This window comes from Notolabrus celidotus, chromosome 3 (assembly GCF_009762535.1).
Source record: "Notolabrus celidotus isolate fNotCel1 chromosome 3, fNotCel1.pri, whole genome shotgun sequence".
Lineage (NCBI taxonomy): Eukaryota > Metazoa > Chordata > Actinopteri > Labriformes > Labridae > Notolabrus > Notolabrus celidotus.
Genome location: NC_048274.1, coordinates 20,304,230 through 20,331,309, shown reverse-complemented (window position 1 = coordinate 20,331,309; position 27,080 = coordinate 20,304,230). Strand labels below are relative to the sequence as shown.

General features: G+C 38.0%; 1 protein-coding gene across 1 annotated transcript; it reads left to right on the top strand.

Moving 5' to 3' along the window:
* Positions 1-6,685: 6,685 nt before the first annotated feature.
* Positions 6,686-26,800, top strand: pepd (peptidase D). Its single transcript, XM_034680594.1, has 15 exons — positions 6,686-6,812; positions 9,275-9,458; positions 10,857-10,984; positions 12,370-12,433; positions 14,714-14,761; positions 15,027-15,088; positions 16,644-16,688; positions 17,615-17,690; positions 19,369-19,415; positions 20,135-20,203; positions 22,473-22,550; positions 22,662-22,810; positions 24,198-24,382; positions 25,345-25,536; positions 26,283-26,800. Exons 1-15 carry the CDS (start codon positions 6,799-6,801, stop codon positions 26,406-26,408), a joined length of 1,467 nt encoding a protein of 488 aa, XP_034536485.1. The 5' UTR covers positions 6,686-6,798; the 3' UTR covers positions 26,409-26,800.
* The last annotated feature ends 280 nt before the right edge of the window (positions 26,801-27,080 follow it).

Sequence of the window (27,080 nt, the reverse complement as noted above, 5' to 3'; positions counted from 1 at the left end):
TCATATTTACAGATGCAGTATGTAGTATTTGGCAGCATTTAGCAGAACAGACAAACTTGGTATGGAATACATATTTGTAAAATTATCACCTGAAAATAAAGACAGTTTTATTTTTGCCTTTTGTATCTACATAGGAGCAAGTCCCCCACCATGGAGGCTGCCATCTTGCCCTGCCATGTTTTTACTGTGGCACAGAATGGACAAACTAGAAACATATTTGTTTGTTTGTTTATTTTTGTCAGAAATTTGTTTTTGGTGGGTGGCCGTGCACTGGTTGGACGACAATGAAGAAGGGATTGATTGTTGTGCGTAAAATAATTAGTACTGATAGAAGTTTTTGATGGTAAAAACTTGCCAAACTGAGGATCATACTTATCATGCATCACAGGAGTTTCTTGTTGCAGTGTTTTAATCTAGAATCTGACCACTAGATATCACTAAATATTCCCAACACTGTACCTTTAACCCTCTCCTGTGACAGACCTTCGTGTCTGAGACCCACTGACCAGAATTGATAGCAGTAAGAAGCTTCTCAGCAGAATGAACCTGCCTGAGGCAGCTTTTTGTGTTTTAATTAAAGCCTCCACTGGTCTTCTGAGGTGAGTAAATAATCTGAGACATATGAGCTTCTCATCACACTCCACTACCTGCCTAATAGACAGAAGCATTTCTGTAGGAGAGAGGTTGGGTTACTCTTTGAGGGAAACGTATATTGATCTTATCTCTCTTTTCCTGTTGGCTTTGAAAGTGTCAGTTTGTAGTTTGATTAGCTTAAAATCATGACAGTAAGAAGGTAGGGTTGTCAGAAAAAAATGTCAATTTCAAAATATTTCTGTATTATAATTGCCTTCTTCCTTGTCAATTTGATAAGAGTCATACCTCGCCTTAATCAAACCATTACTGTGTTTTGGTATTAGTGTTACCTTCCTGCAGGTCACTGGGAGGCAGTATCAAAATCTAGCCTCTGTATTCACTGGGATATATAAAATCTATCCCAGATTACATGCTGCACTGTAAAAAGGAGTGGTGGAAGGCTGTGGAGAAACGTAAGTCCTGTAAGACTGTAAGCTTAAGCTGCAGGAGGTCCTAAAGTTTCTAAAATAATTTAAATAACCAGATCATGAAACGACCCCATGTAATTGATTTATTAGATCAGCCATCATGTTCTGAATCCCTGGTTTTACTGCATAATGTTCATTTTGTCAATAATACTTTTTACGTAAAATGAATAGTAAGACAATATACAATATACACCCCCTCACTTGTTGCCATTATCAGCTCCAACAGTTTCAAACATTGTTATGCAGACGAAAACCTACTCTTCTTCCTATCATTTCGGCCAGATATCAACTCAGTTTTAGCACAGATCTTGTCATGCCTTGCCGATATCCCTGAACAGATGAAGGAACGCCACCTGACTGAGTTTCTTGTCATCCCATATAGTCCCTCCATATTACCAGATCAATATCCAGCTCAGATTAACCCCAGCTCATGCCCAATAGGTCGGCCCAGAATTCAGGCGTCATGATTGATGACCAGCTAACCTTTAAGGTTCATGTGGCCTTGATTGCTTGGTAATGCTAATCTGCCCTGTATCATCAGGAAGATTGGACCCTACCTGTTAGAGCATGCAACAGCTCCTGTCACAGGCTCTCATAATATTATCATGCATTGACCATTGCAACTGATCCAGAATGCAACGGCATGACTGGTCTTCAACCAACCCAAAATGGTTAGTTAATTCAATACAAAACCTTTATTTTTTCTCGAAAAGTTACTGAGGTTTCCCTCATTTCCAAGGTCGTCGAGATCACAGGCACATTAGAAACAACAAACAAACACACACAATCATTCACAAAACAATAGATTAATTAAATCAGGTACAGTTTGAGACAGTGGTCAGAGATCAAAGTCTTAAATTCTGCAAAATAGGGAATGGATATCAACGTTAAAGTCAAAATGGGAGGGAAGCCTCAACAGACCTTACAGAAAGTTTCTCACTAGACATCCCTGTTAAACTTATTATAATACTCCACTCTTTTATTTATTGTATAAAAATGGTACGCCAATGTGCGTTACCAGCCATCCTCTCTTTTGCTTACATACACAGCCCCTTTTTTGTCCTGAAAATCTCTGTCTTTGAAGACACTCCTCCTTTTAAATGTCCAACCCCCTCGAGGAATAAAGTCACGGGTTCAAAGCCGAGCTGCTCAACTGTATCAGAACAACTTACAGCTGGCACCAGAGATAAAACTTAGGATGCAGGGGAATTGGCACCCAGTCTACAGTGACAGTGGTGGCTTGATGCCTGGTGTCCCAGGGTCTCTCTTTGTTCTTCGAGCAGGAACACTTCCTCCATGCCAGGGGCCGCTGAGGGGGAACAACGGAATTATGAGTGTGAAATGTTTGGATATATGGTTTCAAGCCAGGGAAAAATGTGAATCAAGGCATGGATTTGAACTCATTTAAATTTCCTATAAAGTTTTTATATTTTGTCAGAATAGCAAGCATGATTTTAATTGGATTGTTTTTGGCCTCTTCAAAAGCGGCCACCAAATGTACATGCAAATAATGAGCACTGGTTAAAACTGCCTCAGGTTCAAATTAAGCATAACTTACAGAGAGCAATGGCCTCATTTAACTGAGACTGTCATTGGCAGAAAGGTTGTTTGAAAGGTTAAGAGTCTTATTAATAATACCTGAAAATTGACTAGGGTCTTCACTATTCACTTTTCGACAGAATATAGAGTCTTTGTACTAGTTCACACTTTTAGAGGTGCTTTTTCAATATCAAGCAACACTTAATCTTTAATCAGCAGAGTTTCAGGAGTTCACAGAAAAAGTTCCTATCTAACATTAAGTTGAATGTAAACTTTTGGGTTAGCTTCTGTCTATATTTCAGTAGTTTATAACACTATTAAAAAATGTTATTTCTACCAAAAAACTGACAAGTGTCAACATATCTTGTTAGCTTACACAGATATGTCAGCATTGTGAAAGCTGCTCCTGTTTCATTGTCAGTGTGTGTCAGCCCTGTTGACAGTATGTCAATTTTTTCTGGATGCTGTCATTCATGAAACATTATTTAGAGCTACCTGCATCATGTATTTGTAGTCACTCATGATATTTAATTATTTCTTTAACACTCTGCATTGTGACAAAAGAGGGTTGCAACTCCCCCTACTGTTTTGACTGTAAAGCACTACTAAGGATCAAAGGTAGTAAAACAGTAAAATGATTATTTGCAAAAGGTCTCAACTCTAACTTTCAGGAAGTTTTAAATATTGACAAGCTCTCTTGTGTAGTTACTACTATCCAGAATGTCCAGATAGTGTCAACTTTAACTGTGGAATATGTGAAAGCTAAACATTATTCAGACCGGTCTTGTCTTAAAAAAGGAAAATATTAGAATTACATTTTAACTTGTAAACTAAATTTGGTACACTTGTTGTAATGCAAATGTTTGGAAAAACTTAGGCTGCAAAAATCACTAATAAAAACGTAGCTTTGCATATAAAAGAACAAAAAAATGTATCTTCTATTTGACTCTGCAAGGTCAGAGGCCTTATTGGCTCTATTCCTCTCTTTAGTTTGAAAAACAAAATCGAATGTTTAACTGCATACAGTAATGTTTACAACACGATGGCAGATGAAGCATCAGAGAATGATGCTATTTCTATCAATGCTAATTTTGTACCAAGTGCAAGCAACTTCGTCTTTAACCTTATACGTTTATTCATCCTGTAACGTGTTGCTCTTCTAGGTTCCCACAAGTTGATATCAACATTGTCGCATGCTCACCCCCCGCACACACACACACACACACACACACCCACACACTTGCTTGAAGTGAAATTTTTGGAACAGTGTAAGAGACCACAAAGTTGCCATTAAAACTGGTCACCATAAGAAAAAGTGGCTGAAAAAAGTAACTCATTGACTAGTTTCCTCAAAGATGAAGGAAAGATAAGTTTTTTCCCCTACGTTTTTTTTTTCAGAAAATCCCAGACTTTATTATCGTCAAAGAAAAGACAAACTTATTCAAACCATAGACTGTATATATAATGGACAGCATTGCTTCGCCTTTTCACATTGTACGGTTTTGAAGCCAAAATATCCCGTTACAGAATGCTGACATCTTATACATTTTCTGCAGCTAGAGTCTGCGCAGTATAGGAATTTGTGTTTCTACATTAACAAGCTCTGATCTCCAGCGTAGCGTCCCGAGGTCCAACAGAGTTTCTCTCTTCGGCAGCTGTCAATCAAAGTAAACCCGGGTGTAAAACCCTGTTTTTTAACCTCTAATAACTAACGCAAAATAAACTTTTCAGAAAAAAGAGGCCTTGAACACAAAACAGTCAAATAATAACTACATATCACCACAGCATACAAATGTGAGAAACGTTTGTATGACGTGTATTTATTTTTTAAAGTTTGTCCGCAGCCTGATTCAAATTAATGGAGGAGGCAGAGTTTTTGACCTAAACTGCAGCCAGCCACTAGGGGGAGCAGTTTTTGTGGCAGCCTCACTTCGAGCCGAGCGTGATGACGTGCATTTTATTTAACCTCTTTAACCTAACACATTTTATGATTCAAACCCTTCAGAGAAAAGGACACAGCAGAACTGACAGAAAGATATATTTTAGTGGAAGTTCTTTTTTTGCTCTTTATTTCCTTTTTATATTTTTTGATGTATATTGAATTGGTCCACAAAACATTCAACCAGCTAAAATATAGTTACGACATCAACATGTCAACAAATACATTTAATTGTCATACTTTCTGATTCAACATCTTCACGTTGAAAGCAGTTTGAAAATTATTATTGCGATGGCATTTCTTAGGAGTCATTTGTAGCAGTAGCTGAACCCTTGTGGGAAAAAAATATAAGTGTATGTCTTTTGAATACATTTAAATCTGAGTTTTTTTGCACTTTATGCACTAATCTCCCTAGAAAGCTGTGGGTCTACCCAGGGGACTCCTCCTATTTGGACGTGCCAGGAAAACCTCAAAAAGGAGATACCAAGAGGCATCCTCATCAGATGCCGTCACCAACTCATCTGTCTGTCTTTCGATGCACAGGAGCAATGGCTCTACTCGGAGATCCCTCTGGATGTCTAAACTCCATACCCTATCTCTAAGGCTGAGCCCTGCCACTATAACTAATTTCAGTGGCTTTTATCTGCGATCTCATTCTTTTGGTCAGTACCCAAATCATGATCATAGGTGAGGGTTGGAACATAGATCAAAGCCTCGCCTTCAGGAGAAGCTGCCTCTTCACCCCGATGGTCCGGTATATGCCTGCAGTACTGCTGCTGCTGCTGCTGTGCCTGTCAATGCCCCCCCTAATTAAGAAGACCTTAAGATAGGCTACTTTTTCACTCAGGGCAAGAACTCACTCCACACCCAGCTCAGACATTGGTATATCTCCATTTACAAGGCACTCTGAACAAAAATCCCTGCCTACTTTTCGTCTCTTTGACTCTACGTAGAGTGAAAATCATAACCTGTGTGTTGGACATTGTGCAATTTGTTGTTCCCAAAGTCTGAACTGAGTTAGATAAGAAGGCTTTTAGGTTTCTTCACAGTAAATGCACCAAATGACAGACGCTTTACTTCTATCTAATCCGATTTTAAATTTCAATGGAAAAAAATGGGTGGGTTTTCTTTAGGGTAAACCTCCAGATCGTTCAAAGTCGTCCCATAACCAGTCTGCTGTAAACAGGTAGTTCTTACAGGCTGTGACTCTACAGGTTAATGTTTTAGTTACTCGAGGCTTTGCTTTTGAAGTCACAGCAGGTTTAGACTCTTAAGCCTTGGGTCCACAGGATGCGTGGCGTTACGTTACGGCTGCGCCGCGCCGTGCATTGTTCTATGGTCCACAGGGCACGCCTCAGCTCTGTCTCGGAAGCTCTGTCTCGGAAGCATGCCCCCGCGCCGCTCTGCCAGAGATACGCTTGCCCTCGGTCGGAGCAAACACGCTGCGCAGCCGCAATGTGGCGCACACGTATCCTGTGGACTCCCTGGGTTAAGGAGTTTCTGGGGCTTGGGTTGCTCTGTTCTCAGAGCAGATTCAGGGGTCCCTTTAAACTCTGGGATTAAGCCACAAAAATATCCTATGACTGTACAATCTTTAACATTAAAATAGGCAACTAGTCAATCTCATCTCTTGATGTTAATAAATGAAATATGTTTTAACAAACCTACCGCATGACATTCACATAAAACAAAACATTTTATTCTGAACATACTTGCTAGCCTACAAATGAAACAAATTATCAATGTATATTAACTCCTTAAGATTAAACCTTAATTTAAAATCCTTATGCATCCATGTACATGAACATTATTTTCTTTTGTATCCTCTATTTAAAGATTCCTGTCATTGAACTAAATAAGTACTGACTTTATACAGTCTACGGTGCTGACCTGCTGACATGTAATGTTTGATGGTGTGACATTAAAGGGTATAGGAAATTGGACGGATATCTTCCGAAGTACGTAGCTCATAATACTGCATTATTTTGACCGTCTTTATTCTTTAATCTTTTTTCTCGATGCTCTTTAAATTGATTTATTCTTCTTCTTTCCCCTTTTTTCCTATGAGTGCAACACTTTGCAAACGACAGCGGTTCATAAGGTTTATTTTTCATAGGAGGAGTATGCATTTACCATTGAGTTGAGTTTTTCCTACTGACATGAACGCAGCACGATGCCACGTCAGCTGACTAGCGCCAGAGCAGTACCAAACTCACGTGATCCCTGTCAGCACGTGACAGTCCGGACCAGCACGTCAATATGGCTGCACCACAGTGAGTTGAGTTTTCTGATTTCTAACAGTGCTTTGACTAACTATAATAAATACTATTTAGTCAGAAAGTTAAATTACTCTTGACATTTTCTTTCTACATGCAGAAAAATAGAAATGCCACTCCGCAAAGCTCGCGAGCTCGTCTGGCGATGCACATGCAAAAAGAGATGCAAAAAGAGATGCATGTTAACCAGAAGCCTTAAAATGTCCTTATACCAAACACATTTGAAGTTCAGGTTCGAAGGTATTTATCTGAACGCGACACAACATTTGGGGAGTTATATTTAATATTGTTAACTGTCTTAATAAAATATTAAATTGCACTTTTTTACATCAGGTAAAACTGAAAGTGCTGTCATCCCAATTAAACATAACAGGTTACTTACACATTTAAATTGTCAATAATGTAGTTTTACTAAAATAGAAAATATATTGAATCGTTCTTCTCCTTCTTCTTCTCCCTCTTCCTTTGAAATCTGAAGTTGTATGCCTTTTGGATGATCCTGACCCCAAACTAGAAACCATTAGAATAACTGTGTACACATTTATATCTTAAAAAATGTGTATGTCACATACTCTGTACCTTCATTATGGTTAGTTGTTTTCCATCAATGTACTTTCATGCAATGCAGTCGGTTTGTGTTCAAACAGTATATTATCTTGTAACGTGTATCGTTGATAAATCATGGATGTGACTTGAATAAAGGGATCCATAGAACTAATTCAGAATTGTGTATTTATAAGTATTCTAAGTGAATTGAAATGTAGCAGTCTACTCTCACTTCTGCAAACATGTACAATCCTGCAATTTCTTAAGTCTAAAAAAGAAACAAAGACAGAAGACCTTCCTTGAACACTGAATATTTGTTCCTGTTTCATTGTGTTTTAAGTATATTGCACAATGTTCTGAAGTAATTAGGCTGTCAGATGATCTCTATAGAACAAACTTTGTATTCTGTTATCATGAAGCAACCAAGGCAATCTTGTTATGATCATTTGATAAAACAAGGAGAATCTGCTGCGGTAATCAGAAAGTTGTCAGTGATCAGCAGACATGCAGAAACTTCTGCTAGAGTCTGGAACAAACAACACACACCCTCTGAGATTATGTAATCCAGTTTTACCCTTTCCTCAAAGATTAACATAGTTTGACATTTAGACATTGACGATGATTTTTGTTTCAAGTGTGAGTTATATTTTTAAGAAACTCAACATTTTAGATGATTTACATTCCTATTTTAGGGCTAATGACAAGTATTTATTTGGATTGTCATGCAGTTCAGTTGTGTAGACTTTCTACTCTAAGAACATAATTTATCACCTGAGTGGCTCTTATCTGTCCTCACAGCTACACCTGCCAACTCCTCCACCAGTGAATGATACAGAAATCCTTGATCCACTGCGAGGTTGTTATGGATTAACCTTTGGTACGGTTTAGAGTGATCCAGATATGACATTTTGTTATCTTATCAACAAAGCCATGGCTAAGATCAAGATAAATTACTGGACTTATCAGAAAAAAAGATGTGTTTCTGTCTATATCTATGTCTTAACAGTAACTGGAGACGGTCTGGGCTGTGGCTGGATAACTTTTTCAGACTCAAATGACCCAGCAAATCCTTATAACCTGCAGATGGATCTAATAGGGAATCATGGGTGCCCTCTTCTTTGTGTGTTTATGTGTTGGGTATGAAAAAGACTGAAAGAAAGTTCTACAATAGAACGTTTTATGGAATATCCCAACTCGTGGGGTATAATTATCCTCTACCTGGTGCAAAATCTTGATATTTCTAATTTATCTCACAGCGTCACTAATTCATGACCAATGGCGGTGGTGCTAATGACATTAATCCTGCATAGAACCTTTTAAGGTTAATTTGTATTCTTCAGTTAATCAGATGTCATGATGTATAATATGATTGTGTTGCAATTTATCGATTACAGCAGAATGTCTGCATCCTGATGGTTATTGGTGCCCATATATTATGCATGATCTTGTTAGTAACCCCTTCCCATCTCTGATTGGTTTATTTTGTAACCTGGAGTAGGATTAAAGATGGCTGAAGAGTAGATGCAATAATTTGGACACATTTCCATTATTTATGAAAGGCTTGTGGACCAGTCTTACTCTAGACCAGGGCCAGTCTCTTAAAGCTGTCCCCTCTGCTCCTGTAAGCCCCGCCCACGTACAGATCATAGTGCATGCTCAATCAGGACGATGTAGGAGGACCAATCAGGCGAGTGGCTCTGTTTGTTCAGAGCTGACGAGAGCAATTGGAATTTATAGATTGCTGGATACAGAGGCTTTGGAAAACACACCAAAATATCAAAATACCTCATTTATTGATGGCTGTTGATGAGTGTACAGTTTTTTTTTTTTACCCCAATCCTACCAACTGCAGCTTTAAGCCACAGCTCTCCCCTGAACCACCCTGTTTTGTGCCCCCCCCCCCATCTTTTCAGATCCGTCTACTGGCTCGGTAATGACACCCTGAGGGTGTCTGCTGCCCTGTTTGCAGAGAACCGTCGACGTCTGTGTGACGGGCTGAAGGCCAAAGATGGGTTGGTGCCCCAGTCAGTGGTGGTGCTGCAGGGAGGAGAGCAGAAGCAGAGGTACTGCACGGACACAGACCAGCTCTTCAGACAGGTAAGTGGTTGGTGGAGGACAAAATCTTGAACCCGAGTAGGTGTCAAGAACTGGTTTCAACTTGGAAATTGATATCCATATGGAAATTGATTTCTATTAAATTGAAACCCTTAACCCTTAACTTTAGTTGCAGTGCTTAAGTTATTACCCCATGCTATTATTTAGATGTAACATTCACTAATTGAAATATATTTTATAAGGTTATAAGTTAAGGACCCCACACAATTTATAATAACAGGATTTGTGCTGGTAGATTAGTGGGTATTTAAATTAATTTACAAATAAATCCATGAAAAGCTGTGACTGCTTTCTAGTGGAACCCCTAACTGAGATCAGCTGTTCCCAGGCTAACCTTCAATCAAACATATATCTGCTATTTGAACTGGCCTTGTTGTTAATACAATGTTAAAAGCCCCCTTAAAAGTGTGATTGAACCCTAGGATAAAACACTGTTAAATGAAGTAAAGTCCAAGTAAACACTCACTCATGACACTGAATGAATCTTTGAATCTCAGCCATCCATCCAAGTCAGTTGCAACTTGAAGCACCTCCAGCATATCTCCATGTGCCCATTCCCCTCTGACCTTGCTGCAGGCAGAAACCTATATTTTGTTTTTGGCTAATTTGAACCAGATAGATATTACAAAATCTGAGCTGCAAAAGAGGTGAAAACCTAGAACTTGGATTCTTGCCACATTTAAGGTGTTTTAAAAAATGTGATTGTAATCAGATTTCTACATGTGTCTCATCCTACATGCTGTGAATGATAAAATTAGATTTCACTGCTTTTGCGTCACTATCATTGTGTCACAAAGCACGGCATGAAATCCAGAATGAAGAAAGTGCATCAGAGCAGCTGAGCAACACGGGCAATGATCAGTGGGAAAGTGTGAAGGGTGTTTCTTGTGCCTCTACAATTGAAAGCCAGACCTCCATTTTAGTGGTTAACAAAGCCCTGAAATTACAGCAGACATGTGTTGAAGATCCAGTTTTTTAACAAACCTGATTTGCATGAATTCTGAGCAAATTTAGGTTAGTTGTCTCCAATCACAACAAGCCTTTAGGGTACTGTCTCAGTGCCACAAAAACCTTATCTGGGTTATACAGCTGAAAAGTCCAGTTCTTAGCTTTTCTGGTAGTAAATCATCTCACTTTGTCAAAAATACAGGCCCGCCACCCTGCAGAAAAAAATCACTTTTGTCAGTTTTTCTGACACAAAAAATACTCACCTAAGTGAAGGCTTTATTTTCATCTTGCTATATGTATTCACCGTGAACTACCTGTCCTAATGAAGGACAGCATCAAATAATTTGTAATGCGTTAAAAATCTAACTCTCCTCTAGCTGCCCGTTCTAATCTCCTTCTCTAATGCTCAGACTCCTTCTCTCCATTCTACAGGAGTCTTTCTTCCACTGGGCTTTTGGAGTAACTGAGGCTGACTGCTATGGAGCCATTGATGTGGATTCAGGGAAATCCATCCTTTTTGTTCCCAAACTGCCTGAGAGCTATGCTACTTGGATGGGAGAGTGAGTCACACTAATCTTCAAAGAGCGCAGTACATGGCCAACAATCAGAACCAGCTGGTCCATAGCTGCAGGCTGCAACCTGAAGAAAGAGTCGACAAAGTCACACACAGTTACATCTTTTATTCAAAGCAGAAAACATGTTTTTCCACCAGTGTTTGTAGTCACTTTATGTATTGACAAAGTCATGAAGAACCTTTCACACAGTATTTTTGTCTCCCTATGTTATTGCATACATATTTACTATTCTAATACCAAACACTGCTGCAGAACTTCAGATCTTAAGTGCACTGTACACAAGGTTAAAAAGAGTTAATAAGTCAGATAACATTAATCATAATTATTATTATAATTATTATTATTATTTTCATTTTACTGCTCGTTTAGGAAATTATGATGCCTTTTGCAAATGGCTGTAAATTCAGCTTTTGCAATGTAATTGTAAAATAACCTAAACTTGCAGGTAAACAAGTCCTGGGTTAATTTTTGCTGCTTTATTTAAAAACCTGAATACAATATTGAAATAATTTTATGTGAACTTCAGTGGATTAAAGACGTAGTACATGCAGTTAGACTCTTGATTGCATGCAAGCTATTCAGTGAAACCACTCCACACGATGATCAGTAAATAACCTGCTGACTCTTGATGGTGTCACGTGTGCTCTTCCCCTCATCTATAAACCACAGAACAACTTTTTAACTCATGTGACACATATAAAATAATAACACAAGTTACTCAATCAGCATTTGTGTTTGGTAACTTAAATTCAGCAGGTATCTTCAGACAGGATATAACAAAGTGTAGATAGCCTCTTGGTTTTAAAACTGAAGCTCTGTGGTGACAACATTCTTCTTAACGGCTAGCCTGGTACGACTCTTGAAAACAGATTATATTGAAACAGATGTAAAAAAAGCTTTACTTTTCAATAGATTTATTATCTCAGGAACATTTTTCTAAAAAGTTCATGATCCCAGCTGCGAGTTTAAGTCTTCTTGAATTCAACATGGGTTTTATTTTGTGACTAATGGTCTGGTGTAAATTTATATGCTTAGTAAAGTATGGTTTGCGCAAAAGCATGGATTGTGAGATTGAAGATTCACAAAAATGGCATTATGTCAACCAGGATGGAGGCGTACAAATATGTATTCATCCAAATATTGTTATTGAAGGTTCCAAGGTAAAATCATGGCCGATAGTAAGAGAGCCAAATTCAAGGCAACAGACCAGGCTCCCAAAGCATTGGTTCACATTTTCCATGTCTTGATTGTCTCTCAGGTCTTTACCCTGCCTGTTTTGATTCCTAAAATGCTCAGTGTGTGTATGTGTAAGACTCCTTCCTTGGTGCCTGCTATTTTCTTCACTAGTTCCTTTTTACATGTGTTCACAGGATCTATTCCAAAGAGCACTTCAAGACAAAGTACGCTGTGGATGAGGTGCAATACGCCTGTGATGTAAGTCTGTCTCTGTAAGTGTTGGTCTTCACAGCCTCTGTGCGTGTGACCTTTTTCTGTGCAGCAAGTGAACCTTAATGTTAAGTTACTGAACTATGAAGTTACAGCAGAGGACACCACTACCTCCACAGATTGTTTTTAAAGGTGAGCGCCATCATTCTTTTATTGGACTCCTGGAAAAGCTACTTCTCAATTTGTACAGGGACCTTTCAGATTGAAGGTGTCACTTCAGTTTTCAGTTCAGATCAGGCACTGTACCACTGTTAATGCTGATATTTCCAAGACAAGAGCTCCATCTGAATGATCAGCAGCCGTTGTGTGTGTTTACTCAGCACATCATTGTTTCAGATGGAAGAATGATTTCTCATGTACAGTAGTTCTTCTCTGTTTGATGTACAGTAACGAGTATTCACTTTAAAAGTTTCTGTTTAATTTTAATGGCAGTAGTGAATTTGAAATATTACTTGATACGCTTAGTTACTACAATTAGTAGAGGAGTTACAGTAATTTGTTACTTAATGATGGGCACACGTCCAGCTGAGATCAAAGACCCAAACATTTCTTGGGATGTATTTTATTGTACTTTTACTATATCTGTTATAGTGTCTTGTAGTTCCTTTTTCTTATTTTACCAACCTTGTCTCAAAAAAACGCTTCAAATTGAGGCGGTCTGTGATTGGCTGTTAGAGCCTGGGGAAACATATAGAAATATATGTTTATATATATATATATATATATATATATATATATATATATATATATATATATATATATATATATATATATATATATATATATACTCAGTGATTCCCAGGGGATGTATCCTGGAGGTTTGACAGCTCTGTAGCTATTTTGGAGGTGTGCCCGTCAAATCAAAATAGTATCATTTGACTAAAATAAAAAGCTCTATCTATCCAGAAATAAATGTGCAACTGCGTATGATCATTTCAAATATTAACTTTACTGCGCAAGTTTGTGTTGAAATGATCACAGCTCTATATTTATTTCTCTATTAACACTGTGACCTCCTGATGACTCATCCCGCTGATGTTATTTCGGGATTTTGACATCTCCACACCTGCTTGAGGTGTTAGATTTCCCTAATTAGTCACAGGTTGAGATTCAAATTTTCACTTCTGTCAACAGCCAGTTCTTCAATGAGGTATCACAGCTCTGCACTGCAATGTATTATAAGAAAACATTAATCCTGTAATAACTGCCTCTGTATTTGTTTAACTCATACTGTTATAAGACAAAGAAATCAGTTTCTGGTGTTCAGCATTCAGCTGGCAACGCTGCCTGCAGAAGGATCTGAAAGAGAACAATATTTCATTTTAAATCCAAACTAGGTCATGAATATTTGAGCAGTTTCTTATATTCTAAACACACTCATGATAAGTATTGCTGCACACAGTGTTTCCTGTTGCTAAACTGGCAAGTGGGCAGATATTTTTATTTTATATTTTTGGATCCGTGATGATATTAAAAAAATAAAAAAAGTAAATGCATGAGTCACATCTCCACTTTCCAAACTTTAGTTGTTATTCTGCAAGTGAGCAGCTTACTTTAGAATACACAGGAGTGCCCACATAGGGTTTTATTAACATTGAGTTCCCATATTTTTATGTGCTTCAGAAAAATTCAATTTCTTTCAGCAATCTCTAGAGTTGTTTTATCTGCTTTTTCTGGCTTTACTTGACTGACAGGTGTGTTTTACTCCAGTGATTTACATCTGCTGCACACACAAAAAAAATCTCATTCATGCTTAAAATAAATTCAAATCTCAGAAGTCTTCTATCAGATACTTTTTGACATACATTGAAAAACATGAACTGTTAAGGCAGTCTCTTTTACAGACTGAAGTTATTGCTATCTGTTCATTTACTCGTGTGATCTCTTTTAAAAACCAATATAGTCCCAACAATACTTAGCATTAAAACAGTATATTCCTTGTCTCCTAATTAAGATTTTAGGTGTTAGGGAAGCTTTTTTCAGAAGTGCGATAAGAGTTTGATGTCGATGTTATTATTAATAAAAACAAAGATTAAATATCACCAGTCTGTGAACACTGAGGATCTGCTATTTCAGAGACTTGCTATCTGACATTTAGTCTGTTGGCGGAGGAGTAATAAAGTCGCTCGAGGTTTGTCATTTGGTGTGCCGCAGAGCAGCAGACAGGCTGCGTCGCCTCAACAGCGTCTGCCAGAGTGACCTTTATTCTGCAGGAGAAGAAAACCTGTGCTTGTTGTCGTCTAATTACTCCCTGTCTGCTCCCCTCAGATTGCTGATGTTCTGTCCAACATGAGACCTTCAGTTCTCCTCACACTGGTACGCTATTTACCTCCACACAATTAAGCCACTATTACCCTCATCCATCACCAAGGTTTTTCTGAAAACAGCAAATGAAAATAATTTTTATTTTAAACAAGTTGTAATCATCTGTAGCCAGACTTGCAAGTCTTTTCATGTCGTATTTGTAAATAAAGTTTGAGCCAGGGTGTAAACCATTTTAATGAATCGCTCTGACATTTTAAAGCACTTGGCCGTGATGTCATTGTACTTGTATTGTGTTTGTTTTTCTTTTTCCATGCAGCGAGGACTGAATACAGATAGTGGGAGCATCTGCCGTGAAGCCTCCTTTGAAGGAATTAGCCGGTACGTTTAATTGGCATCACTTTGCATGAACATAATTATTCCTTTGTTTGTTTGTTTTGGAGGCTATCGTTTTTTTATCTTTCTTTTTAACCAAGGATACAACAGTCTCTCATGCATAATGATTGGTGCCCATTAACCTGATTCTGAAAATAATTGAATTAAGCAAACAATTCTGCTTTTGCTTGTTAGATATCAATTACTGGAAATGTTTCTGTTGTCCTTAGCGCTGGTCTTTGTTCTTATCTTTACTGCATACATTACAACATTCAAGCTTTTCCTCTCTCTGACTGAAGAAGATCTATAGACTAATTTCAAATCCATGCGTTAATAAATTTTACTCAATTAAGGAGAGTTAAATACTGGAAGTGTACTTAAAAAATATCTTAGGTTAAGGTCAGTTTGTTTTGTTGTTAAGACTTCATCAGTGTGAAGCATCTTAATTAAGCTGAGACACTGATAAAGACATATAACAGGTGAAGATCCCCACAGAGTCTGGTTGCAGGTGGTTCATGGAAACTTTCAGTCAGGTCTCTGTGGAAATCGTGAAGGTCAGGCTGGTGGTGGAGAGGAGGCGGGTTGTGTAAAAATAGTTCTGAAAGACAGAAGAGTGATATTTAAAGATCAACAGGCAGGGGCTGATTGGAGAAATGCAGGTAGAGAGACTGTTGGGAAAGTTTGGTGACATTCAAACAGTGAAAGCAGTTAGAGGAAAATAAGAATAAAGGAGGAAATAGAACAGAGGAATTGTATCTCTTTTTTTTCTTTTCTTCTCATTAACCATTCTCCAATCCACCTGAACTAAATAGCAGGAAAGCTTTAAAGAAGCACCTCACAACTCATCTGTACAGACAGGCCTCTATCTAACTTGCAGTTCTGGTTGTTTGTTTTTATTTCTGTCTTTTTTATTTCTGACTAATTAACACATTTTAGTTTGATTTTTTTAATTTGTGTTTTCTTCTCATCTCTGTGCTCCCAAATAAATGTGAGTGCAAGTGTTTTAAAAATGCTGGATAAAAAAGATTTTACTTGCTAATTCACAAAAGTAGTGACTACTCCCGAGGTCCCTGGATGTTCACATGATGTTTAAATGTACAGCAATTTTGATATAAAAAATGCAAGGCAACAGGGAACTGTCATATAACAATGTTAGGGACATCAAACAAAAAACAATAGCTATATACAAAAAGCAAAAGGTCCATCGAATCAATGATTGTGCCACCAAAATCAAGCAGTTCTATGATTATAGCAGGACAAAAACAGGAAAATCACAATAAGGTGAGCACAAAAAGGTTCTTCATCAAAATCAAATTGGCACATTACATGTAGAAAACTTTTGTGTCTCATAACTCTTTAAATTCTGTTAAAAAACGCTTTTACTTGTAAAATGTGTAATGTGTGACAGCACATCTACATTGATATATATCTTTTCAACCTCATATATCAGCTTATGTTACCTTGTATTTGTTTTTTAGTCAGAAAGTTAAAAAAAACTTTCATCAAAGCATCTTTGATACTGATTTTGTTGTTAATGTTTCTTTGTTGTTCTTTATTTCAGCTTCACAGTGAACAACACTCTTCTGCATCCAGTCATTGTTGAATGGTAGGTAATTTAAATGTGTTTAATATTTAAATCAGTCATCAGACTCAGGATGTGAATAAAGACATTACTCAGGATCTCTCTCATAATAACCTTTGAGTTTTCTGCTTCATTTTTAACTCTCAAACCACAACAATCACATCTACCTGTCAGGTAATTGTGAGTGTGCAATCAAAAACAGCAGCTTCTCTCTGGCGTGTTTTTTCTTCCCTCTCAGAATCGGGAACCAGGCCGCACAGATGTAATGGACTCCGTGCTCGCCTGGTCGTCCTTGGCATTAGAGTTTGCACCCTCCAGATGAATTGACATTTTCTCAAATAAGGAGGAATGCTTTTCAGGCACACCTCCTGGGGAGCAAGACTTGATTGAACCCGTCTGCCCCCCCATCCCTGAACAGCTCACACAGCTCTCCTTTAATGGGCTGTCATTCCTGTTACTATTGGTTACCACCTCTTGGGATATTTTTCTACTTCTGTTGTTGTGGTGATCATTAATACTCTCCTATATCTATCAATGTAAGGTGAGGAATTAGAAATGGGATGATTAGCAGGCACTTTTTTTGTCCCAGCTTAAATCAAAAATTATATTTCATTTTAATGTGGTTTGAAACATTTGTAGCTGCTCTGAAGCAGAAAGCTGTGAGGGTTTTAGGTGGAGTAACAAACACGACAGGTTTAATTTATCTACAGGTTGACCGCGTGACTGCTGTTTGTTCTCCACATAATTTACTGTCATATTGATTTTATTAGAAAGAGGAGTTCAGCACTGTCTCAGTATCAGCTATCAAAATACAGGCCGAAAGTATGACATATTTGAATTCCTCAAACTGTTGAACTTTGCATTCATCAAGCTTTGCATTAATAATCTGTAAGTTTTAGAAGCACAGTGACACATGGCCTCTCTCTCCTTATTTTGTTCTCTGTCTGCAGCCGTCTGGTTAAGACCGACATGGAGCTGGAGGTCTTGCGCTACACCAACAGGATCTCCAGTGAGGCCCATAAAATGGTAAGATCCATCAGGGTCTGCAGTGGTTTGTTTTGAAATTTCAACAATAAAATAAAGGAATAAAAAGAGAAGGTCAGAGCATGGGACGAAACAGCCAAAGTATCAAGCAGCTTATTGAGTTTAAAACTGTCCCAAAGGATTCAAGATGTCAGGCTCCTCTAAGGCTATAAACTGTTTAAGCGCTATCGATTTAAACTTCATCCAGCTGCTCGGAGGCTGGCCGTTAACAGAGATAGCCTTTGACCAATAAGCTGTAACATTAAAGCAATATTTTACTTCTGCACAGGATTTCACTTTATCACCATGAATAACGTCTTCGGGGGTTGAGGAGCAGTTAACCTCTCACATTTATCTTTCCTCTGAAATCCCTGACCATGAACGGTCAATACAGTTTCCTTTACAAGTGTCATTAAAAGACTTTTCAGAGTTATGTTATTACCCATGTGTCCTCAAAGTAAGGTCCATTGTTCTGTTAATGTGTAGTAAAAGCAGAAAATGCTCTTTCAAATCAGCAGGGGCCGGAGGGCAGTCTGACTGGGCCTCCGTCACAAACATCCTCTCAAGATTTTTCTTAAATGTGTTCTTAAAAAAATTCAATGAGTAGTCTGAGGCAGAATTCATGAAGCTTTTCTTAAATTGATGAATACCATGTCCTTGTAAACTTGAAGCTTGTGCTTGATGTACCCTATTAGGATGGGTAAACTGGCCAATGACCATATGAGGGCGTGAGACTGCAGTGTCATGTGCACACACAAATATGACAGGATTAAAAAGAGAAGTGGAGAAATGTTAGAAATGCACAAATTAAATCATAAATTGATGGATCACAAAAAAGTTGAAGCATTTGAGACAGCATTAAGAACCCAAAGAAAATGTTTATTAGCAGGGATCGAAACACAATTCTATGAAGTACCAGGTTCTGCATTTTAGATGGAGCTTATCAATTCTGCTGTTGGGTCACATGCGTCCTATGACGAACACTCAAGTCGAGTCACATCACTGAAACCTAATCACTGGTGCACAAGCACACATGGATTGCATAGTAAGTAATATTGAAGTTTTGAATAAAGCTGAATTGCAGGCCACATAAAGCTGAATTGCAGGCCACAAGGTCTTTAAGAAGAAGTCTGAGGATCAGTTGTGAGGTTTTCTAAATGTGCTAAAAGCTCTGCAGTCTGGTTACATTTTACCAAAGCAAAGGATGAGGAGGAAGTGCTGTGCTTCTCATTGGAAGATGTGTAATCTTAATATCTTCAAAATTGCCACGTCAGAAAAAAAATTCACCCCCTTTATGATCTGTAAAGATCGGCTTTGAATTGGTGTGTATGTGGTTTCCGGTACTTCCGGAGCCAGCCTCAAGTGGATCCTCGATGAACTGCAGTTTTTAGCACTTCCGCATTGGACTCATATTTTTAGACTGGAGTTTGCTGCTTGGTTCAAAGCCAAGTCAATACAATGACTATTTTGGTGAAAGTAAATATAATGAATCTCTTAAAGCAACACCGGTTCTGTTGTCCTCTCATTTTAACACCAAGTATCAATCGTGGAAAAGATTAAGACTTTAATTGTTGAGGAGGCTCAGTAATGGTGCCAATGTTGATAAACTTGAACAGTTTTCCTCACTGGTGATGGGGCCTCAGTTTGCTAATTGCATATGATCCCTCTTCTTCCTCTGTAGATCATGAAGAATGTCAGACCTGGACAGAAAGAATATGAGATGGAGAGGTAAGCAGTGTGTTTTTCCCATGAATCCTCATTTTCTCCCTATAAGAAATTGTAATGACCATGTCTCTGGACATTCTGCTGACACATCTTCTGTAGCACACAACCACCTTTCAATGTTAACTTTTATTCACTTTGACAGTGACATTACATCAGTTAAAGAGGAAAACAGAAATCAACACAAAGGGAGAATAACTGTTGAAAAGAAATACTCCTGAAGCCAAATTCAGGGGGAGTAAATTAGATGGATGGATGATTCTGGAGATTAATTAGATAGTTTAAATGTAAAATTAAAGATTGAGACCAGATCTCTGAAATGTCAGGTCAGGTGTGAGTGGCTTTGTTTTCACTGCATGTATGGGTTTGTGTACTTGAATTTCTCTTTGAATTACCATGCTGATAGTAACCTGAGCCGGGCTGTAATTAAACTCAGTTTTCCTTGTTTGAAACATTGATTTTAATAATCTTATGTCAGAGCAGCTGTCACTCATGCTGATTAGCCTTTCGTTTCATGGAAGATCCAGGAAGCGTGACCTTGTCATCTTTCACAGTGTTTGATGTGTTTGACTGGGTGATGATTAAAGAATCGCTGAATGAATTCTTAAAAAGGCAGAGAGTCAGAAAGAGGGCAAGGAAAGTATTTCAGTTAATTAGTGCCTTCTGTGATCTCTATGCTGAAAATGTTCAGTATGTTTTTCTTACTGTTTTGTTTTTTTTCTCAGCCTCTTCCAGCACTACTGCTACAACAAAGGAGGAATGCGCCACACCTCGTACACCTGTATCTGTGGAACGTAAGACAAATGTTTAACTTTTCATTTCTTTTTTTTTTTTTTAGCATTTTATTTTTCATATGAAATCATAAAGCACATTACAAAAAAGAACACAGACAAAAAGAGAAAAAAAACTAAATTGGGAGATATTGAAATATTACATGATTAATTTAAGTGTAGAAAAGAAAAAAAAAAGAAAATATTCTCAGTCTATTCCAATGCAGATAATTGATAACCACTTGTTGCCAAGATACACACTGAGGGGGGACCACTTTGTTTCATTTCTGACTGATGCTTCTCTAGAAGATGACAACATGTGAAATAGGATAGAAATATTTGCAGAGGAACTGAAGCCCAAAGCTCCAAAATATCAAACGTGTGTTTTGCCGACCTGCGCTTTAGCAAAGCTGATTGGTTGATTGTTGTGGGGCAAATTTAAATACAAGGGAAAAGTTTTTTAAAAAACATCAATATTAAAATATGGGGAAAAAACAACATGCAACCCAGGGGTGCACAATCAATCGCTATTTCAAGGTTGACACAACATTAACATTCACAAAAAAACACATCACAAAAGTTTCAATTTATCACAGTGGATAAAAAAGTTAGTATTTTAGTCAACAAGCAATGCTTTCTCACTCAGCAAGTTAACTTTTTATCATCTCGGTGGAGTTCTAGTTTTGCAGTAGTAGCCATACTTTGACAGCATTTCGATGCAGTCAGACAAAAGATAAAGCTAGCCATTAGCAACCCTCAGATTACAATCGGTATGATGAATTCAGGGATGGAAAAGTTTTGTTTTAATTTTTTTGGATTCAGGAGAGACATGTCACATCACAAAAAACCTGAAGAACAGCTGATAGACATAGAAACCATGAATTAGACCTAATATTAATCTTGCAGTATTTGTTTATTTATTGCACCATATGTTTTGGCAGTACTGAACATATCATATTTTCAGTACTGCCATATGTTCAGCATATTTTTCTCATACCATGCATGCCCATTACAAACATGCATAGTTAAGTGACACCTGTGCATGTTTGTCTTCACTGCCTCTGAAGAAGTACAATAACTGCTTTACTCAGTCACCAAAAATCAAAACATCTTATATAATCTACCAGCTATACGCCTGCTATATTATCTTATAATAAGGATAATGTATGTAGGAGCCTAAATGCAATTCATATTGTTTATAATAATTTAAATTCATGTGTGAAATAATAATTTAAATAGTTCATTCATTTTACAAGGATTCAGAGAAATATTTACAGATGGTAAAAGTCAAAGTTTACAATTCTATATGCAAAGTGATTTATAACATTTGAGATGTATGTGTGTTTGTTATAGAATGTCGCTGTTGGATGGGTGCCCTAACAGTTGCATTCAGTAACCCCGCCCCCTTGTTAAGGTGCTTTAATCTCCGGAGAGAAGTTGTTTTTGAATTAATGAGGATGCAGTTAGGCAAGCAGAAAGTAGAGCCACACAGTTTTTTGTCTCTCTTTGAAGATCTGGATGATTTGGATGTAAACTTAGATAATGAACACCTTTCTGTACCTGTTCTATTTTTGTTGAAGTATATGCTTTTATCGAGGGGTCCTGTGGCGTTTTTGAGGTGAAGTACAAGAGATGAGGATGAGGAGATTTGTCAAACTAGTGTGTCAAACTAAGGCTTCGTTACTGGAATCCACATTTTCATTCATGGTAAAAAGAAGATTATAGGTTAAAAATTGATTCTTCAGACCAAAACCCATCTAATTCTATCTGCATATCAAAGAAGATAATTAATAAAATACAAAAGATGTAGAAACACTTTATAATATATATGATGGAGCAGCCTTTTTAGCCTCTGGACTGCAATCAAAGACAGAAACAGACTATAGGATACACATTAATTAACCCTGCAGTATCCTAAGTTCTTATTGTCTGTACCAAACCATGCTGCTGAAAAAATACATCTAATTCCTCTTTGTTGCCAGGCTACTGTTGGGTGGTAGTCTAATTTTCTATGAGGAATTTTGAGACATTATTATAATCATGTTTTGGCCTTTTGTATTAAAGGCCATGTGTAATGAGTGCCTCATGAGGATTGGTGGCCAGTGGATACAAGTTATCTTCCCAGTTAAATTAAGAGCTTGAAAAATAACGACCTGATCTTCCGAGTGGTTCATCAAAGGTGTGCTGTATGTCTTTAATAGTTACACGGTAAAAGAAACTGATCAAATATCAGAAGACTGGAGTAGTAGTTACTCTGTGTTATAGATTCATACATATTATTTTTTGCCAACAGGGGGAACAACTCCTCCATCCTCCACTATGGCCATGCTGGAGCTCCCAACGACAAGACGATTGCAGATGGAGACATGTGGTTAGTGTTCTTCAGTAGATTTTAGCTAAAGGCTAGGAAACACTTCAAACACAAACCCAGTTCTGTTTTTGACTAAATGTGACTGAATGGTGATTTTTTTCCCCCCTGCAGTCTGTTTGACATGGGTGGAGAGTACTACTGTTACTCTTCTGACATCACCTGCTCCTTCCCAGCCAACGGCAAGTTCACAGCAGACCAGAGGGCCATCTACGAGGCCGTCCTCAAGTCCTCCAGAGCTGTCATGGCCGCCATTAAACCAGGTCATTATCATAATGATTATTCATTACACATAGGAATAAAAGTTAGTAATTAGCCTTACACGACACAGTAAGCCCCTGTGGATGAAAATATGGGGTGTAAATGTACCTGTTAGTCCTGCAGCTCCTCTCCTAAATCTTTGAGAACATCCAAGATTTTCTTTGTACTTTTAAATGAAAACACAAAATCTGTTTGGCTCTTTATGTTTTATTTCATTCTCAATTTGACCCTGTTATCTCTTGGCTCTTTTAGTTTTAATTTCATTTATCAAAGCTCCAAATAGGCAAGTAAGCTAACTGAGCTAAAACTTAACATTTTTTGCTGTATTTATTAGTCATCTTTATCCTCTAGTTACCACACAGATTTTTTTCAAACCTAAAAACATCCTTGAATCATTTTCAGTAAGATCTAGGATATCTTTCTGCTTCTAATTGCATGTACTCTGGTTTTGCAAATAACATTTCTTTATAAATGAAACTTGAAAGTAGAATGTTAGCGTGGTCTAGGACTCATACTGACAAAGGAGATCATGCAAAATCAACCCAGGGTCTCTATGAGTGTGTTCACAGAAAAGGGCTGTTCTTTGAAGAGTATGACCAACCACAAACATGAACAAGTCTCAACAGATTATCATATTTTGCAAACTCAAAGCTATCACTATAAAAAATCTGATGAGATCATCTCAAACTGCATAGTAAATTCAACAAAGCTGCAGCTGCAGATGAAGGAGGAGATGGCAGAAAAAGAAGACTCATCGTGTGTGAATGTGCAAATTAAGGTCATTAATAGTGCAGGATAGAGCTGACTGTTTTAACACCTGTTTATTCAATTATATTCATTCATCACACAGATGTATGCTAGTGACATATGTGATGATTTTAGACATCCTGTTTCAGCTGCAGTCCTGACGTGATCAAATGGAGAGGTATTTAGATAATGAAAACATGCTTCAAAGCAATAAGCAGAATTTTACATCTTATTGATACAACTAGAAGTATCCAGTGCTTTTTTGAGTTTCTGTCATAGGATGGTATTGGTGCAGTACAACTTAAAGTTTGAAGTAAACAAAGAGTCCTGCTCCACCTTCAAGAAAATTGATTGGTCAGTAAGTAATGTTTTTCAGAGGGTGATATGGTAAGGTGTTCTTATTTGTTTATTTAAAGGGACATTGCATAGTAATGAACATTTCAGCATAGCATCCATGTAAATATTCATAACAAATGCTAAAGATGAATAACAGATTGAAACAATACATCATAAACCTGTTCCCTGTACCCTGGGAAGAACTGACCCACCTTCATAGAACCCTGCAAATTTAACTGCAAATCTTGCTTTGTGGTACAGGCCCCAGCTCTTCATTAACAACAATGTCATATGTTTGTGTCCAAGGTGTAAAGTGGACTGACATGCACCGCCTGGCTGACCGGGTTCACCTTGAGGAGCTGGTGAAGATTGGCATCCTGACCGGCAGTGTGGAAGACATGTTCAGGGTCCACCTGGGCTCCGTCTTTATGCCCCACGGCCTGGGACACCTGCTGGGCATCGATGTGCACGATGTTGGGGGATACCCTGAGGTAAAAACAGGACACTTTTGCTTCCAAGGTTGGCCACATCACAAGCAACTAGCAGTTAGTGGTGTAACAGTCAAAGTCTCCAGACTGCAGAAGAAGAAAAACTTACTCCTGTTCCTCCAGTGTTGATGTGTCATCAATAATACAGAGCCTGTGTGTAGCAGTGAGAACAGAAACAAAAAAGGCCAAGCTGCAGGAACAAGTTCAGGCTGAGGTCAGGAGAGAGAGGAAGGTGACATGTTGACTTGAACTTTTAACACTGACAGTTTCAGGTTGTGGTTGGGGATGTTTGCAGTCAGCTACATACGGTCAACATTTAATCCACTGAAGCTTCAGAGGAACTGCTGACTGTCAACCAGTAGATCATGTTAGTGGGAAGCATGTTATGAAATTGGAATACAGAGCTGGTTAGTTTCAGTTTGACAGGCAGGAGACGTGCAGGGAGGTCTGAGCCTGAATCTTTTTTCATCTTTCCTTGGTAGAAATGTTTTTAGCACTGGACATTAAAGAAAGTTAGAGGCATTATTCTACTTTTTGATTTAACACCTGAAAAAATGTATAAAGTCCAACTTTATTGTGGATTCCTGTAGTTATGTTTGTCCTGAAACAGTGACCTTGTTCAGTCTGGTTGCAGAGACCATTCAGTTCATTATGTCTGATTTAAAAATGAGTACTTTCAGGGCACCGCTTTGGCCTGGTGGTTAAGTCCCATGGACAGAGGCTATAGTCCTCATGTGGGCAGCCCGGGTTTGATTCCCACCTGCGGCCCGTTGCCCTATGGACTCCCTATTCTCTCTCCTTGTTGTCTGTTCTATCTACTGTCCTGTGCTCTCATTAAAAGCCTTAGAGCCCTGCAAACACAACTTAAAAACATAAACTAATACGAAATAAGTTGCTAAATGCTGATATCTGAAGTATTACTACAGTGAAGTATTGTAGTTTGAATAAAATGTGCTGTTGTCTAGGGAGTGGAGCGTATAATTGAACCTGGGCTGAAGAGTCTTCGGATGGGCCGCCTGGTGCAGGAGAGGATGGTCCTCACGGTGGAGCCTGGCATTTACTTCATCAACCACCTGCTGGACGAGGCTCTGGCAAACCCTGCACAGAGCTGCTTCATCAACAACCAAGTGTTGGCTCGCTTCCGGGGCTTTGGAGGGGTGAGTCTGCCTGCACAGTTTTATTTGTTATGCTTTTTACACTTTGTTAAACAACAGACAAATGGAATTGATCAAGTTGAGGAGAGGATTAGTCGTTCGTTCCCCACTGATGCTGAAGTTCACTGGACATAAAGTGGCAGCTGAGAGCTTGCTTCATACCTGGTCCATAGAATGTTAAATAGATTTTCTTTTCTGTTTTACAGCATGCTGTGTCTAAATGTTACACAACTTATGCTTAAAGTTATTAAGAAATACAAAACATTGTCACTTTACAACATATTACTAAATGAAACTGAGGCCTCAACATGAGAAAATTTGATAATATCAAGATGTTGTCCTGCTGTGGCTTTTTTCATTTATACATGAAGTTTTTGTGACCTGAAAGTCATCAATTGAATTTGCGTCAGAGCCATGAGGATGATGATGCTTTAATAGGGACAGCATTTTAGCACCATTTTTTTGTCATAAATTTAAAGCAAACTTTTCACTTCAAAAAATGGTATCAGGAAGTAAAAAGGACAAACAAAAGGATTGATCTCAAAGCTGTGTAATGTTATAGCCACATATGTGTCCTGCATAGCCGCTGCAGCAACTTTAGCAGCCAGCACAACACACATTTCCTCCTGCATTCTCTAAAGGTTTTTCTGTGGTTTCTTTGACACTTACTTTTTATGACTGAACATTTTCACATTCCTCTTAACTTGTTCCCTGTTTGACTGACTGAGTGGTGTCTGTCCCATGTGTAGGTCCGTATTGAAGATGACATCGCGGTGACACATGATGGTGTTGAGCTGTTGACCTGCGTCCCTCGCACTGTGGAGGAGATCGAGGCTTTCATGGCTGAAGCTGCCAAACCTTTCAGCCCCCTCTGAGTGACATCTACAAGTAAATGTGTACGCTTTGGTATCATTAATACTGTAATATAGAACAAAGATAATTCTTCTGTACAACACAAGTTATTAATTACTCACTTAGTCGTACAGAAAATCAACATTTTTATGAAGCTGTAGAATCAAAACAACAGCGAACAAAAAACGCAACTTAAAAAGCATCTTTTCAAAGCTTTCATTATGCTTTAAAAAATAATGTAGCTCTCACTTAAAGGGAAAAACTTTACTTGCATACAAGAACAGTATTAATTTCTGTGCCTCTTGAAAATAAAGCCTTTTTTAATCTTTTAAAAAAAATGTATTCTTCTATGTTCCTCTTTGTATACATTGGTTCACCAAATGCTGTGAAATTCAATTAAAGGCTTAAATTTTGATCTTGTTATGCAGTTTTTTTTAATGTTTCAGTTATTTTCATGATTTTTCTCTTTGTTTTAGGGTTAGCTTAGGTTGTACTATTTTTCACTCTTTATTTTTTTGTGAGAAAACAATGGTCAGGCTATTTTGTGGTCGGATTCAACATAGTTATAACCCTCATACAATGTTTCCTGACTAGCTCATGTGAACTTAAAGATTTATACAATCAGTACACAGCAGTCACAGATCAGAAGTATGTTTATTGTTCTTGGAGGGGACTAGTAACTTTCCTGATGTATA

Coding starts and splice junctions, on each gene's coding strand:
- pepd (XM_034680594.1), top strand. Junction 9,459..10,856: donor CAGACCAGCTCTTCAGACAG/GTAAGTGGTTGG, acceptor TCCATTCTACAG/GAGTCTTTCTTCCACTGGGC. Junction 22,551..22,661: donor ATTGCAGATGGAGACATGTG/GTTAGTGTTCTT, acceptor TCCCCCCTGCAG/TCTGTTTGACATGGGTGGAG.